This window comes from Sinocyclocheilus anshuiensis, unplaced genomic scaffold (assembly GCF_001515605.1).
Source record: "Sinocyclocheilus anshuiensis isolate Anshui unplaced genomic scaffold, SAMN03320099.WGS_v1.1 scaffold846, whole genome shotgun sequence".
Lineage (NCBI taxonomy): Eukaryota > Metazoa > Chordata > Actinopteri > Cypriniformes > Cyprinidae > Sinocyclocheilus > Sinocyclocheilus anshuiensis.
Window position 1 is genome coordinate 82964 of NW_015540906.1, and position 17563 is coordinate 100526.

Below are 17563 nucleotides of genomic sequence, written 5' to 3' on the forward strand. Positions count from 1 at the left end.
CTGAAAAGAGGAAAAACCAAAGTGAAGTATGTTCTTACTTCACTCAGTCATTTATTTACTTTATAACAGTAAATAAATATCGGTTCTGCATATCGGTTATCGGGCACATAAACACGCAAATAATTGGTATCGGTTATAAAATATCAATATCGGTCGATCACTATTTTTGACAGGGTAAAAAGGGTGTTGTTTTACACTACCATTGAGAATTTTTAACCAAAGGATGTTATAGACTTTTCATGAAGACCCTAAAGAATCATATCAACTTGTGGAAAATGGGCATCCGATGTCCCCTTTAAAACAATATTCACAAAACCTTTGACTTAAAATGTGATGCATTTTAGGGTGTAATGCACATATTTATGAAATGGTGATACTTGAAATCTGTTTACCCATCATTTGGGTCAATACTCTCCACAGGCCCATATCCAGGACTGGGCAGTGGGCAGCCCATGTGCGAGCTGTTGGCCATCTTTGGTTGAGGCGGCAGGTTTTGTTGTGGGTTCTTCCTGTGTGCTTTCACTGCTGCCAGACGCTCGTTCTCTCTGTCGCACACAAAACACTCAAACCCGTTCAGGTAGTTTGGTTTACTCATGTCGTTGACGCCCCACTCTCTGCTCTCCAGCCCCTCCAGCAGACGCAGGTTAGTTATCTTGCTGGGAGTTTTGTACTCCAGATAGCGCGAGTACTCCGCGTCGTCTTGATCCAGAGTCTTTATGAACTCCGCCAGATCCCGTGGAGAGGGGAAATCGTCAATGAGGATAGCAGAATGATTGTTCGGCAGCCAGTCGGCCACCGATGACGAGCCCCTGTAAATGGGCACACAGCCCTGGTGCATGGGCCGCCACAGCTTCTCCGTCATGTAGTCGGGACACAGGCCGTTCTCCAGGGCCAGGTGGAACTTATAACGACCGACGAAACTCATGAAGCGCCTGTCTTCACCAGTGGCTGTGCTGGTGTCCTCCAGATAGTCAGGCAGGGGTTTGTTATTAAGGCACTTCCCATACGAGTCAATCTGAAGAGAAGACAAATTATGATGATAATTTGGATTTTAAGACCAAAGTATACTTTGTTTTTCATATATGCGCATAGCTGAACATATAGCCTTTCAAAATAAACTCTTGATAGCATGCATAAACACAGGCACTTGACACATGCACAACTAGAAAGTTCCTCATCCAGTGTCTGCACTATTTCTCTAATGAGTGATTAAAAAATGACTTTGTACTCGTTTATACTGGTTTATCTTTTCACACAAGTGCTCAAATGCAATGCGGGCTTCTTTTGTTGCTGTGTCTCAAGTAGGGCTGCAACAAACGATTATTTTGATAATCGATTAATCTAACGATTATTTAGAACAATTAATCGACTACTCGTCGATTATTCCGCTGGTTAATCAGTAGACATTGATTGATTATTCAGCTTTTGCAATTAGTTAAAATATTGAGTTATACATATTCTAACAAATAAATGAAGGTAATCACTTCAGCTTTTGAAAGTCATATTATGTAATTACAGTTATACAATTAATTTATACAAATAAATATACTTGGCGCACAAAATGAGATGGCAGAGAAACTCTCTTATTCACCATTTAATTAGCTATATGAAAAAGTAGCCGAATGACACATCATTCTGCCTAAAATATCTTTTTGTAAGTCATATGGATAAGAAACAAAATAAAGGTTAAGTGATAAGCCATTTTATTTTTGGATAAACTAATATTCACAACATAATCTCTCTTAAAATACCTTATAGTGTTATGATAATCAAAACAGTCCTGAGCTAGCTCAAGCTTTGATCTCTGCAAACCAAACTACAACTTTAATGAAATGGTTTTTTCCCCACTAATAAAAAGATTTTATCATTTGCTAGCTCCACACTGGAGAGCTGCATTATAACAGAAAATCAAGTTGTAATTCTAACTGGAAGCGACACTGACTCTGGTTTTATGTTTAATAATACTCTAAAGCTGCTTGATTTAAGGCTATCTATTGCATAAAGTACTATACAAATAAACGAGACGTGACTGGACTTTACTGGAGTACTGAACTGCAGCGCTCGTGCAAACATCCACATCGCTGTAATCAGATGCGTTTTAAACTGCTTTCTCACCGCTGTCACAGTTTTTGATGTGTTTATTTTGTTATTGAGAGGAAAGCGCAGTATATATTGACATATCCATCCAAACGCCGCTCAGCAGCCTCAGGTTCGGCTGCGTTTGCTCTGAAGCGCTGCCGCTGCGTCTTCTTCTCTTGATTTGCATCAGGAGAGCTGAATTACAGTCTTGCGCTACAGCGCCACACTGGTCAAACCGCATTATTGAAGGATCTTACATTAGGTCATATGAAATCAAACTATTTGTCGACAATTTTTTATTGTCGACGTTGTCGATAATGTCGACTAATCGTTTCAGCCCTAGTCTCAAGTAGTTTCTTATTGTTCCTTCTGTTCATTAAAATTTTTGACTGTGAAACCATGGGCCAGGCCAGTGCTACCAAGTTGTGAAGTTTCCAAATGTAAAAAAAAAATAAAAAAACGAAAGCAATGTGTACGTGCAAGCTGCGTGTAACATACTGTGCTGATGATGACATTTGCATTGTGCGCACTGTATGCATATCCTTGTGTATGCATAAAAACAGAAATGATTTTGTTACAAAAGGCTGAAATACACTAAACAACTTGAAAAATCTGAACAGATTTTAAAGCACTAGGTATCATACATTTGCTGACTTTGAAAATGGTTTCAGACAAAAACTAGGTATTATACACTAAATGACTCGGTATCACATATTACCAGACTTTCAAGTTTCATTTAAGCTTTTATGTAATGCCAAGATCATGGGTTCGATTCAACCGGGAACATTACAACTGATAAAATGTAAATGTGTACCCTGAATGCAACATAGGTTGCTTTGGACAAAATGCATACATACATATACTAGGGATATGCCGGTATCAAATTTTCATGTTGCGATTAATTGCTAATGCTTTTATCACGGTTCACGGTATCACGATATTGAAATGTAGTTTAAAAAAGTGCTGTCATAATACAGTATAACAGGTTTAATAACTTTTTTCTTATAACAAAAATAACAACATTTAAATGCAATAAAGCAATACAGAAAAATTTATAAAGTTAAAAGTTTTACACATTAAAGTGCAAAAGAACTATAAAGACCAATAGGTATCACTTTACAATAAGACCTCATTAGTTAACCTTAGTTAATGCATTAACATTCACAATGAGCAATGTCTACATTTGCCACAGAAGTTATTAATCTTTGTTAATAAAATACAAGTTTTAGCTCATGTTAGCTCATTAAATATCACAGGTGGAACTTTCGATTTTAACAACGTGTTATTAAATATTGGAATACCTAAGATTAATGAATGTTCAGAAGAATGCATGATGAAAACTGTAGTTAGTAATGTAATCTAGGTTACTCGTTTTAGCTAATGTAATTCGACTACTTTTATAGATTACTTTTTGTAAATCAAACTTGTTTTAAACTTAAATTAATTGTACCATATTAATATAAAAAAGAAAACATTCCATTTTCATAAAATGCATTAACGTAAGAACTGCAGTAGGTTTATGAGTTGATGAAAAGCTATTAGTTATTTAAATTACAAAAATGTACAATACAAATTATTTACAGCCTTGAACACTAAAAATATAAATATTTTGTTTACCTGAATGTCAATTTGACCATTAACAGACATCATTGAACTGTAAACATGTGAATTTGTTTGAAATATTAACTTCCTCAGAGATAATTTTCTGAGGAAGAGCATTATCTTTTATTTTAAGGGGTTCAGCTGACAAAAAAACATTTGGGAATCCCTGTATTATATGAACAAACATGAATAAACATGAAAATAACAATGACATTGCATGCCAAAGTCTTCTAGGTCTGAAATATTTTTGACCAGATTTCCATTATGAATAATTTACTGCCATTGTGTGAAAAATATGTATTCAATTCATGTTGTCCATAAAAATGTAACTGTAATGGGATTATGAGCATTTTAAAATTTAATATACTCTAATTACAACAAGTACTTCATTTTTGGAATCTGATTACATAATCCAGATTACATGTAATCAGTTACTACCAGCACTGTATATATAAAATTATTATTATAATTTGCCCAGCATACGCTGCACGATTTGTAACTCGGACTGCGAAAAATATGCAGTGGCTCTGACTTTCAACATCTAGCAAATCAGGGCAAAAGTCGTGTAGTGTATGCTATGGCATTCTTGGCTGCTAAAGCACTCACCCATTTAAATATATATAGTGGGTCAAAGACGTTAAAATGTCCGGATCAAAATAAATTTACAAAAGTGATTTTATGTCCATAGAAAGCACATTAAATGTAAGTAAAGTGTCTACTTTTAAGGTTTCAAATAAGTTTTTGGAGAATAAAATGTCAAAATTTAATTTATACATTCAGTGTAACACAATATTTATGTAAAAATTCAAACAACATTCTTATTCTGACCTGTACATATTAAAATATATAAAAGAATATGGGAGCATATTAAATTTTATTGTGTTTTGAATGAGTAAAAAATTCTTACTGACAAATGGGCAAAACCTAGAAAAGTGGCAAATTTTTAATATGTAAAATTACAACTAATTAGTATTTTGGGTGAAAGTAATTAGTCCCTTAATATGTCATAAATTGATTTTTGTTGTAAATATGCCTGACAAGATTGTTACACTGAATGACATTTTAGTGGGTGTCTTCTGTAAATCAGGGGAAAAAAAATGTATGATATTTATTTTTTGCTCGGTAAAACAAAAAAAGTTGCAATTAAATTAAAAAGAAAACTTTTTACATTTTTTGGGGAAAAACAACAACAATTTAAAGCAGTATTACACTTATTGTGTTTATGCTTAAACCCCTTTTCGTCTTTCACCCATTTACAAATGTATAAAAAAATATATAAATACTTATAACAGTATTACCTCTATAAATGTCATCAGCTCTTGAACGTAGCGATCGCGGTCTGAAGGCACATCACAGTGGGACTGCATGTAGAGCACAGGGGCCAGACCGGCCCGTCTCCAGCGGTTCTTCTCCTGCAGAGGGACTGCCGGTGCTTTCAGAAGATAATCCAGAGAGGGCAACCACTGCAGCGTTAGCGGATAGTCCGACTCCCTCCTGAACGTGGCTGTGTAGTTAAACAGCCTGATTCCAACACTGTGGGAGAGCAGGTAGTTATTCATGGGCGACTCTTCGTGGAAAAGCGCCCAGGTCTGATGGGCCAAACGTGGCAGCGGAGCCTCATACGCCCTGAAGTCTGTGCCATAGAAAATGATGGATGCCGTGCGGCGATACAGCTGGACTTTGCGGTTGCTTGTGACCAGGCAGGACGAGTGGGCGCAGTCCACACGCTCTGTGTCTCCTGGGAAGTGTGGGAACAGATTGGAGCTCCACCACAGAAGGATGGGCAGCTTATTATTGGGGCGAGGGTCAGTGTTTCCAGGGCCGTGGTATGTGCTCACACTGGCAAACTCCATGTCAGTGAGGGCACTCTGGGGCTGGAAAACCCCACTGTCCCCTGTGTCCACTGGCCCCTGGCCCCAGCAGCATACTGGGGCCACCAGAATAAGCCACAGGCAAAGCGCCATAGTCAACCTGAGAAAGAAAAAGACACCGCATTGTATCATTCTTCTGCGCTTAAAGGGATGGTGCACCCAAAAATGAAAATTCTGTCATTAATTACTCGCCCTCATGAATACAAAAAGTATTCTCGTAGCTTCATAAAGTTACGGTTGAACCACTGATGTCACATGGACTATTATGTTCTTGGTACCTTCCTGTGCCGTGATCGTGGTAGTTACCTTGCTGTCTATGCAGTCAGAAAGCTCTCGGATTTCATCAAAAAGATCTTAATTTTTGTTCCGAAGATGAACGAAGGCCTTATGGGTTTGGAATGACATGAGGGTGAGTAATTAATGACAGAATTTTCATTTTTGGGTGAACTATCCCTTTAAAGTGTTGCAATGTGGTTAAAGAAAATTCAAGTATCTACACTGCCGTTCAAAAGTTTGGGAAAGAAGTTTTTTTAAGAAGTCTCTTATGCTCATCAAGGCTGCATTTATTTGATCAAAAATACAGAAAAAAAACAGCAATCTTGCAAAATGTTATTACAATATAAAATAATAGTTTCTATTTTAATATCCTTAAAAATATAATTTATTTTTGTGATGCAAAGCTGAATTTCTGTCGTGTAATGTAACGAAGTAATAATACTTCATTACAGTACTTAAGTATTTTTTGGGAGTATCTGTACTCTACTTGAGTTTTTATATTTCAGCCAACTTTTACTTTTACTGCACTACGTTTCCTACTTAAAATGTATACTTTTACTCCGATACATTTCCCCGAAGCATATTCGTTACTTACTACAAAATAGAAGTCAGAAGAACACAGACTGCAGGAAAGCAGGTTTGAAGAATCAGTGGTCTGGCATCTGCAAGTTAGACTCGTGCTCATGTGCAAACAAGAGCGCACAACCGCGGATGATTCATTTTCCACTCAAGTCGAGCCTGGGGCGTGCGATACAGCATCGTCTGCGATAATATGGTAAGTGTTGTTGTAATGATGTGCGATCTGACATTATCAAGTAGGCTATATCACCAAATCACACACAGAGTGCACGCACGTTGATTTATTAGTGTATTAAAACTCAAAATTCATTCAAGGCATTCGAAATTGTAGACAGCAAAAATGCTTTTGTATGCTTTTTATATTTATATAATTTAATATAGTTAATTTAATCTATATCACACAAAGAGTACCGTTTTTCTGCAGATATCAGCATGAACACATTTAATAATAATTTTATACAAGTTCAGTAAAGCAATAAGTGACTTACATTTTAGACATAATATTGCTTGTTTTTGCTCAATTTTGCTAACGAAAATAGTTCCAAACAAAGATCACAGCACTGTTTTGCTTCTCAATACACCGTGTTTACTTATTGAATGAATCAGCTTCAATCAAAAATGAATCAAAAATGATTCAGTGATTCACTCATTAACACAGTCAAATGCTTTGTTTCTGAATGAATCAGCCATTTGAATGAATTGGTTGAATCTCAATGACTCACTCATTAACAGTCACTTGCTGCCACCTATTGGCAGTTTTAATTTCACATTTCGACAATTTTTTCATGTTTTAAATTGTTTCAAATATCAGTGTTCAACGTTTTATGTTAAAAACAAAACATTAGGCCTATTTATGCATCTGTAACTGCAGTTTAAATGCATCCATGTCCTCTCTGAGATACATTAAACTAGGCTAAATGCTATTTCAGATGCAGATTCCAGAAATGTTTTCTTATGTTGGAATGAAAGACACTTAAGTACCGGATGAAGTACTTCTTATTCTTATTCTTAACTATAGAAAGAGTTAAAACTGAACACAATCTTGCTACTCAAGCGGTGTATGAACATTTTTTTAGAGATGCACCGATTGATCGGCCAGGGATCGGAATCGGCCGATTTTCCTCGGTGATCGGTCGGTCAGTCTCACTTCTTTCCGATTTCGAGCCGATCCGTTTTGATTTGAAAAATAATTTCCCGACTGAGAAAATGCCCGTGAACTCAAGTCGGAAAGCTCTAATAATACAAATCCAACACATCTTTGTCGTAACTTTTAAATAAATGCTCTTCTTTTTAACTTTTTATTCATCAAAGAATCCTGAAGAAAAGTATCACAGTTTCCAAAAAAATATGAAGCAGCACAACAGTTTCAGCACTGATAATAAATCAGCTTATACTGATTTCTGAAAATCATGTGACACTGAAGACTGGAGTAATCATTCTGAAAATTCAGCTTTGCATCACAGGAATAAATTAGATTTTAATGTATATTAAAATAGAAAAACTTAATTTTACATCGTAATTATATTTCACAACATTACATTTTTTCCTGTATTTTTGATCAAATAAATGCAGCCTTGATGAGCATAAGAAACACCTTTAAAAAAACATTAAAAATCGTTCTGATCCCAAACTTTTCACCGGTAGTGTACATTGAACTGTAATTATTATTAAGGGTAAAAATAAACCTGGGCTCGACGGTAAAGGCCTGCCTGATGTGAAAGCATGAAGGATGTGCAAAATAGTCGAGGGAACTGTCGGTCTAGTGCTGCATCGTCAAGAAAATGTACTCACACGCTGTCTAAAGCCTGGTTTAAGCACTGCACGAGACCTCGACTGCAGCCGAAATCACACACTCTCCGAGTAGCTCTTCTTTTGAAGAAGTAATTACTTAGCAACCATTAAAAGTATGTTCTATATAGTATGAATGTAATCCAGATGTACTACATTCGTCATGTTGTCATTAATGTCACAGTTGTGTCGCGTCACTGCCATTCACAAATCCTCTCCCGTTGCCTCATGGGATAGTTTGTTTGTTTGTTTGTGTTTAACGCCATGCCAGCTTCTGTGGCAATTTGCATGGTGAGAAAATGTATGGCTAAATATCAGATTTTTACAATTTATTTTCACTAAAACTAAATGACTAAATGTAAATGTAAAAGCAAAAATTAGGCTTAACTCTGTAAAAAGCTCCTCAAAAGAGTTAACTGAATAAAAAAAAGTTTTCTCACAGGGTTAAAACCAGCACAATCTAATAAAACATGCTTCAAGGATAAAGGGATTCGGCAGAGAGAACATGTTGGAGGATCTTCTCCTAATATTAAAAACTTGTGTGCCATCCTGGAATGACCAATTCTACAGCGGGTATAAATAATCTGGCTGGAAAATTGCCTTATGGGATAGTAATGTGTCCATCAGGTGCGCACTTCAGAATCTTGCCTGAAATAGTAGATCACCCAAGGACTTTTTGCCTACTATTTCATGAATACTGTGAATTCGGACATACTACTCCGTTCACATACATTTTTTTCTCCTACTATATAGTAGGGAAGTATGCGATTTGGGATGCAGCCCTCATTTCCCAGCAGGTAAATACACTACGAATATAACTGCACTACACTGACGGTGACAGACAGTGATCAACCTCATAAGAAGACATTTGCATTGATGGACAAAAATAATTGCCTGATTTTGTAAATGTGGGAAATTACATTTGAATTAGACATGCAGTTTGTGCTTGTGTTAATTGCTTGCACTTACAAAATGAGCCTACAAGACCAGAAATAAGCCTGTTTAATGAACGTAAAGACCCATGTTTATTAAAAATGTTAATGAAATGAAAATGCTTAATAAATATTTAAGAGAATGTTCCCATATTTACATGTTTTGTTAGAATGTCAAGTAATAAGAGGTACAAATTCTGTAAGACTTCAGTCTTTGCGAGTAGCCACATAAAGAGAAATGTTGATTAATGTCAAACAACAAAAGACAAAGAGAAAAATCACTCACTGCTCTTGACTGAATCACTTTAGTAGCATTAACAAAGATTAATGTACATTTAATTGATACAGTGAAGTTAATTTATACAAACTGCCTGAAAAACAGTATTTATTTCATTTGTATCTTTGTTCTTTTGTATTTACTTCTGCTATTTGTTGTAATTTGTTTATTTTATTATTGACTTTTTACTTTTCTTTAATAATGTTTGTATTTTATTAGTTAGGCTAGTGGTTTTTGTTTCTGTGGTATCAAAAAATTGATTGAGAATGCCAAAATTTCACTGGAATCTAAAATGTTGCTGTCTTAACAACAATAACAATACACTGTAAAAAAAAAAATCTGTGACATTTACGGTAAAATACCGGCAGCTGTGGTTGCCAGAACTTCACCGTTAAAAATATGGTAGCAACATTTTAGGTTTTACAGACTTAACTTAAACTCACAATAAAAAAAACGTATTTCATTAACTGATGTAATGTTAATAAACCAGCATATTGAAGTACTAATATCTGTTTTGAACCATTGTAATGCACTGATAACCACCAAAAACTGGTGGTGATGAGAAAGTCACATGATGAACCAACGCTCATCACAAACAGTTTTTCTACGAGCTGAGGAGGACAATACTTTTATATAGAAGGTGCACAGTGTCATTCACACAAACACTAAACACCATCATGGTGACACTCATGATACTGAAATAATGCAATAAACATTAATTTAACAACATTACATGTAAGATTAAACCCTAATGTACACAACTAATAATAATAATAAAAAAGAAAAAACCATCAAATATGAAGTGTCATGCAGGGAATTCTGGGAGTGTCAATTTACGGTTTTTCACTGTAAATTATAAAATGACTTTTTATTTTTCACTTCCAAAAACCGTATTTCTAACAGTAACTTACTGTAAAATTACATGAAATGTAATTACATTTATTCACCGTATATAGTATGGAAACTTACTGTTAATCAATTAACAGGTTTTTACTGTGGCATTTTTACGGTCTTTTACTGTTAAAATCACAATAATTTTTTAGTGTAGGATTACATGAATCAAAAACAAAAATGTATTTATTTTTAATGAATTTATTTATTTATTTTTGTTTTAATTGTATCTATCTATCTATCTATCTACCTACCTATATAAATATAAAATGTATTTACTTTTACTACTTTTAATTTTTTTATTATTATTATTTATTTATTTTTGCAGGGTCAGGGTCAAACATTTTAACACAGCAAGAACAAATCTGAACATCTAGCCAGACCAGGCAGGTAGATAAAAATGCCCTGTAAACTATATAGAACATGTAGTTGCATGTGCAGTAATAAATATGAAGTAAACAAAAAGAAATGGCTGTATTTCGAAACATAATAAGCTTTCTAGACAGCATTTTGGGCGTTGTGGTCTCAAACCCTGCTAAGGTGCTTAGTAGGTCTAACTTAGACATCAATTTTGGTCGTCATAGTGGCAAAACCTAGTCACCAGCCTTGTTCAACAGCATTGTTGGCCATCATATGCACCTATTATATCCAGAAATGCACGTATGGAGCACACTATGTTTGAAGCACAGCCAAAGAAGAATATAAAAACACATTTCCGACAAAGCACAAACACAGCCGCTTATATGCCATACAGCATGATGTGACAGCATACTTTCTTACTTCAGTTCAGGACAGACGCATGCTGTATTGTTGCATCTTCACTGTTTTCCTCGCCACTGTCCTGTAGCACAGGATCCGATGGACACAAGATTCCTGCTTTGAGGAATGCCGGTGGGAAGAATCGAGCATTACTGCCACCTAGAGTTCTGGATGAGAATTAGAAACAGAGGAATTATAGTTTTTATTATTATAATTATACAAATTTATTTGGCCTTTTAATAGTATATGATATTAGTTGAACTTATGTAATTAAACAATTACATAAAAGTAGTCATTAAAATTAATTGCGCTTAAACACACTCTCTCTCTCTCGCTCAATCACTATCATACACGCAGCGCGTGAAATCTCAGCAGCACTGCTCGCGGTATAATATGAGGTAATTCAGAGAGTATTTTTACATGATTCAAGTCATTTAAGAGCAAAGTGGTTATTTTCCTCCTGTATGTATGTTCACGTATGCGTAACAGTGCTGCCGTTTATTTAATAAAGCATCTAAAACTGTGCTAGTCATAGAGCTAAAGTGAGCTAACACAGGGCTGAGAATATGTATATATGATTAATGACACCAAACGCGAACATAAAAGCATCAGCCATGTTTATTAGTCACAGTACGAGCTAAGTTATAATGAGAGATAATGGTGAGAGTAATAAAGATAAACCTTAGCTTGAACACTCGGATGCTAAAAACACAGCCGTCATGCACTTGTGCGCATGCGCAGAGAACGATCGTCGGTTTCCTGCTCTAGATGTATTTAAAATAAATAAATACGCAAGTAAACGCGTTAAGTTATTAAATAACGCAGAACATTGCACTGTATTCTGCCAGTATCGTGTAGTATGTTTTTGGGCAAGTTTAGGACTTCTAAAACTGGCCTTTTTGTTTTAATTTTTTTTTGTGTGTTGCCTCTGAAAATTAGTCTGAACAAAAATGCACCATAGCCGCCTTACTTCTCGCCAAAATGACTACCGTAAAACATCTGGTGTTAGCCACAAATGATCACACACACAAAAAAAGGATTCTAAACTGTCTGAAGAAAATCCCTTGTTCATTTATTATAATTTTAGAGTACTAACAATAATAGTAGTTGCTAGATAATTACAGTGATCCATTTTTTTTTTAAATAATTTGTCTTTATAATTATTATAAACATTGTTTGATATAATTGTTATTCCAATATATAAGAAATGGGTAAATTATAGGGATGCACCGATACCACTTTTTCCAGTACTCGCCCGATACCGATACTTTTATTTTTGGTACTTGCCGATACCGAGTACCGATACCGATATTTTATTGCATTTGTACATTTTTAAAATATTGGGTACAGAAACCAAGAGTACGAGTACGAGTACAGGAGCTCAGTATCAGTATCGGTGCATCCCTAGTAAATGAAGGTGTGGTCACATTAGCAAAAATTTGACAAAATTTTGCAGCCAAAAACATGTAGCACTGCTAAATGTCTGGGGAACCTTTTTCATCTTCACACAAAACCACAGATTGCACATATTCCTATTGAGATTGTTTGATTTTGCTTGCAAAACTTTTGGAGTAATATACAGTCAAACCAAAATTTATTCAGACACCTTCAACATTTCTCACATTATATCACAGTTTATTCGCTATAGTTTAGAAAATAATAATAAAATGACAAGAACTGTGTCAGAACAAATTCATCTTGATTTAATGTCATTATGTCATTTAATGTCAGATAGCTTTGATATAAAGGTATGTAAAGAATTCAGCTGTTAAATTTAAGAACACAATTAGATAATACCAATTTAGGTCAACCAATTACCAAGCAATGCTTCATTTTGTTCAGTCTGTGGTGTAAAAAGGTCGCATTACATTTGCATTACATTTACATTTAGTCATTAAGCAGACGTTTTAATCCAAAGTGATTTACAAATGAGGATTAGCATTGCATTAGCAATTAAAGAAAACACACTTAAGCAAAACATGGTCAGGTCAAAGTGTCTGAATCATTTTTGGTCCCAAATTTTACCGGTAGTCCACTGTATGAAGAATTTTTGGGTATAATATGACACAAGTTATTTTATTTTGCTATCCTCACTTACATAAATGAACTATAGTGTCCTGCACCCACTAGTAAAAAAAAAAAAATCAAACATTATATCTGGTGTCTGAATAATTTTTGGTTTGACTGTAAGACATGTTGGAATTTTGTTGCAACACCTTCGTAACCAAGCTAAAATATTCTTGCTTGTGATGAAGCAGGAAACATTCACATTAGATCGAATTGTCACACACTGATCTTCATCTTTGCACAAGCATAAAAGTTGAAATTAAAAAGGAAAGCAGAAGATAGTCCTGTTTTTAACCAATCCTTGTGCTTTCAGAGAAGGTGTTGTCTTGGCCAAAGTCTCAGGGTCAGTCACTAGAGCATCTGACCCACACCAGATAAACAACCTTTATCTGACTTTCGTAGCTCATCTGCTGTTTCTTTAAGCTTGAAAGTCATTGTTGTGTCATTGTGTGTGTATTTGTCCTTCATGCCTTCATGTAGTTTGTATGCTTGCTTTGTAGAGACAGCCAGAGTCTTGTGCCCTGTGTTTATCAGTTTCCTTATGTTCGTTGGGTAAAAAAAGAAAAGCTAAATAAACAAAGTAAAAATTAATTTGACTGATAACTGATAACATATATATATATATATATATATATATATATGAAGAGTTTATTTGCAAAAAACGGATCACTCAAATCATGTTTTTTTATTATGTTATCATGTTTTTATTGTTTTATTGTGCTAGTTAGCTGTATTTTTTAGTTATTTTTTAACCTAATCAAAATAACCCAACTGCAGCTTGATTGAGATTAATTGGAATGCGGCGATTCAATTGCCAAGGTGTCCGTAGAGGGTTGTAAAATGTAAATGTCTCTGCGTGTGTTTGTGAGGCTGCAGTGAAGACGTGTGGCACCGGGGGCCGTTATGAGTGGGAAGAGCCTCTTGTTGAAGGTCATTCTCCTGGGGGACGGCGGCGTGGGCAAAAGCTCCCCGATGAACCGCTACGTGACCGACCGCTTCGACTCGCAGTCCTTCCACACCATTGGTGTGGAGTTCCTCAACCGCGACCTGGAGATCGACGGTCGGCTGGTCACCCTGCAGATCTGGGACACGGCGGGCCAGGAGCGCTTCAAGAGCCTGCGCACGCCCTTCTACCGCGGGGCGGACTGCTGCCTGCTCACCTTCGCCGTGGACGACCTGCAGAGCTTCCAGAACCTGGGCTGCTGGAAGAAGGAGTTCATGTATTACTCAGACGTACGAGACCCGGAGAGCTTCCCCTTTGTGGTGCTGGGAAACAAGGTGGACAAGGAGGAGCGGGAGGTCGGCGAGGATGAGGCCCGGGCTTGGTGTGAGGAAAACGGCTGCTGTCCGTACTTCGAGACCAGCGCCAAGGATGACACGAACGTGGGGGCCACTTTCGAGGCTGCTGTCCGGGAAGTTCTGGCCAGCGAGGACCCCATCGACCACACCCTGCTGAGCAGCTCCATCGATCTCCACGGAAATCGTAAAGTGGCTCGCTCGTCCTGCTGTTGAGGTGCCTCTAATGGTGCGTTCAAGTCATGTCGGATAGATCATATTTACGAGTTGAACGCACATGAACGTCACTACAAAGTCGTTATTATATGGAAGCCCGTTTCTGCCACTGAATAAAAAAGGTAATTGCGACTTTTTTCTCACAATTGCGAGTTTACATCTTGCAAATCTGACTTTTTTTTCTCAGAATTGTGAGATATTAACTTGCAATTGCAAAATATAAAGTCCAGTTCTGAGGAGAAAAAAGACTCTGTTCTCAGAATTGCAAGTTTATATCTCACAATTGCGTGTTTATATCACGAGAAAAAAAGTCAGAATTGTGAGATGTAAACTGGCAATTCTGACTTTTTTTCACGTGATATAAACGCAATTGCGAGTTATAAAGTCAGAATTGTGAGATAAGTCGCAATTACATTTTTAATTATTTTTTTATTCAGTGGCGGAAACGGGCTCCCATATTATTACGAGTGGGAAACTCGAAATTTTCTTTAAGCCCCGAGTTTCCGAGTTGGGGGCGTGTCAGTGAAAAAACGTGTCGGGTGCAATGGACGCAGCCAAAGACTATAGATACGCAGCGTCTGTATAGCTTGTTTGCAATCACGTGATTCTGATGACGCGCGAAATGCAGCTGGAGGGCAGGAAGTGATTTGTCTCTATAGGAATCACTAGCAAAAACTTAAAATGCCTGTGTTTTGCGTTCTTTATGGATGCTCAAATCGATCAAACCGAGAAAACACAAGGAACTTTTATCGTGTACGAAAATGTGTTGTTCATAAGGCAAGAAATTGACTGAAAAACGCAGGAAAAAGTGGCTTGTAAACCTGCGTCTGCGGTCGGGAGGAGCCGAGTCGGATAATGCTTGTGTGTGCAAATGGTTAATATAAGATATAATAATATATTAAGATATTAATAAAGAAATATATAAATAGATACAGGGTGACACAGTCAGAATTCACTCAATGCTAAACGCCACACGTAGCTAACAGGACCAACGGCCACATACACTGTACATGCAGCAAAGTTTCAGGAGTGTCATATATTCCTCATCCCTCATACAAATACGGGATTCACTTTCGAAATAGCTTATTTGCAATCAGGGTTAGTTGCTTAGCTTATATCCACTGCAGGCAAGTATTTCAATTTAGTTAAAATATCGCTCCTCTTTATAACATAGGGATCACGTCCAACATGCGTTGTGTTTTTCTGTTTATACCTTTCTCTTGTAATAGTGTCTAAACCAGTACAGTACGGACTTTCCCCCATCTCATCCTTTTTCATTCACTCCTGAAACTTTGCTGCATGTACAGGGTTTGTGGCTGTTGTTTCTGTTCTCTTTTATTCAAATTCTGAATTGATTATAGCCTAGAAAGCGAGCAAATAGCGCTTCCATATAATCACTAAAGCGCTTCCATATAATCACTAAAAAGCTGTCACTCTCTTCAGTTTATCGCAATCTCACAATGTTCCGTTATAATGAAATTCTGACTGTGTCACGCTGAATGTGTGAGAGTTGGAAGCCCTGGATTATATATTTCTTCATTAATATCTTAATATATTATTATATCTTATAACATTTGCACACATGAGCATTATCCGGCTCCGCTCCTCCCGACCGCAGACGCAGGTTTACAAGCCACTTTTTCCTGCGTTTTTCAGTCAATTTCTTGCCTTATGAACAACACATATTCGTGCACGATAAAAGCTCCTTGTGTTTTCTCGGTTTGATCGATTTGAGCATCCATAAACAACACAAAACACAGGCATTTTGAGTTTCTGCTAGTGATTCCTATAGAGACAAATCACTTCCTGCCCTCCAGCTGCATTTCGCGCCACAGCAATGTCATGTGGCAATGTCATGACGTCATGTGCAAACAACCTATTGACGGTAAATTAGTAGAAATGAATAAAATGATTATTTTTTTGTAATGTACAATAAAACTATATAAGTTAAACTCTTAAAAATAAAGGTGCTTAAAAGGTTCTTCACAGCGATGCCACAGAAGAACCATTTTTGGTTCCACAAAGAACCATTCAGTCAAAGGCAGGTTCTTTAAAGAACCTTTTGGTTTACCTTCTTTCGCCACAAAGAAACTTTTGTGAAACAGAAAGCTTCTTCAGATGTTAAAGGTTCTTTATGGAACCATTTAGACAAAAAAGGTTCTTCTATGGCATCGTGAAGCACCTTTATTTTTAAGAGCGTACATATACAAAACATTATATTATTGTATAATAATTACCATAGAATATATAACGATTCAGTTTACATCACCTTCATAAGTTGAAAAAAACAAAACAGAAAAAAGCAAAAACACGATGCATATTCTTTATTCATCATTTTGTAGATGTAGAGTTAAAAAAATCGTTGAAGTTTATTGTAGAAAAGTTTTCCGACCAAAGTGACTTGTCGACTCGTAAGTACGAATGTCCCAGGAGGACTTGAGCGCAGCATAAATGGCCCCTGGCCTTGAGGCTTCATAGCCGTGGACTTACACTCTCTGGCTGATACTATATGCTTGAGAGCTTTCTGTGTAGATACAGACAATAGACTGTATAAAAACATGGACGTAGTGTCTGTGACGTTACCCGTAGATTTCCGAAGAGCGTTTTTGAAGCTCAAAAGTGGGCGGAGGCGGCCGTCGCCATCTTGGCAGCGCGTCACCGCGTGTCACTCTCGGATAATCGAAAATGGGCAAAGAGGTGGGAGCAGGTTGCTGAAGCCACGCCCACCACCTAGCTCGACGGTGGTGACAGCAGCGGAAATCCACCTGTCACTCAAGTGGCCACGCCCTTAATTATGCAGAACTTTAAGGCTTAATATGATTTAAACGGATGAGTTATAAAACAATTCACCCCCCTCACAGTTGTCATGAAGGGCAAAATTAGCTATATAGACCAAAACCACTTTTTGTACCAGGCTGTAAACATGTTTT

The 17563-nt window shown here is 36.7% G+C and overlaps 2 protein-coding genes across 2 annotated transcripts in view; one reads left to right on the forward strand and one right to left on the reverse strand.

Annotated features, from left to right (window-relative positions):
• LOC107689135 (alpha-(1,3)-fucosyltransferase 11) overlaps positions 1 to 11786 on the reverse strand; it is a 14005-nt gene extending 2219 nt beyond the window's left edge. Inside the window, exons 1-4 of the mRNA XM_016487041.1 lie at positions 11736 to 11786; positions 11076 to 11221; positions 4980 to 5652; positions 393 to 1015 (exon numbers count right to left, since the gene is read on the reverse strand). Coding sequence (XP_016342527.1) covers positions 393 to 1015; positions 4980 to 5645 — 1289 coding nt within the window. The 5' untranslated portion in view covers positions 5646 to 5652; positions 11076 to 11221; positions 11736 to 11786. The remainder of the gene's footprint in view (positions 1 to 392; positions 1016 to 4979; positions 5653 to 11075; positions 11222 to 11735) is intronic.
• On the forward strand, positions 11392 to 14671 carry LOC107689136 (ras-related protein Rab-9B-like). Its single transcript, XM_016487042.1, has 2 exons — positions 11392 to 11452; positions 13991 to 14671. Exon 2 carries the CDS (start codon positions 14025 to 14027, stop codon positions 14631 to 14633), a length of 609 nt encoding a protein of 202 aa, XP_016342528.1. The 5' UTR covers positions 11392 to 11452; positions 13991 to 14024; the 3' UTR covers positions 14634 to 14671.
• The last annotated feature ends 2892 nt before the right edge of the window (positions 14672 to 17563 follow it).

Bases quoted from the DNA above. Each gene is read 5' to 3' on its own strand.
- LOC107689136 (XM_016487042.1), top strand. From the start codon at position 14,025: ATGAGTGGGAAGAGCCTCTTGTTGAAGGTCATTCTCCTGGGGGACGGC.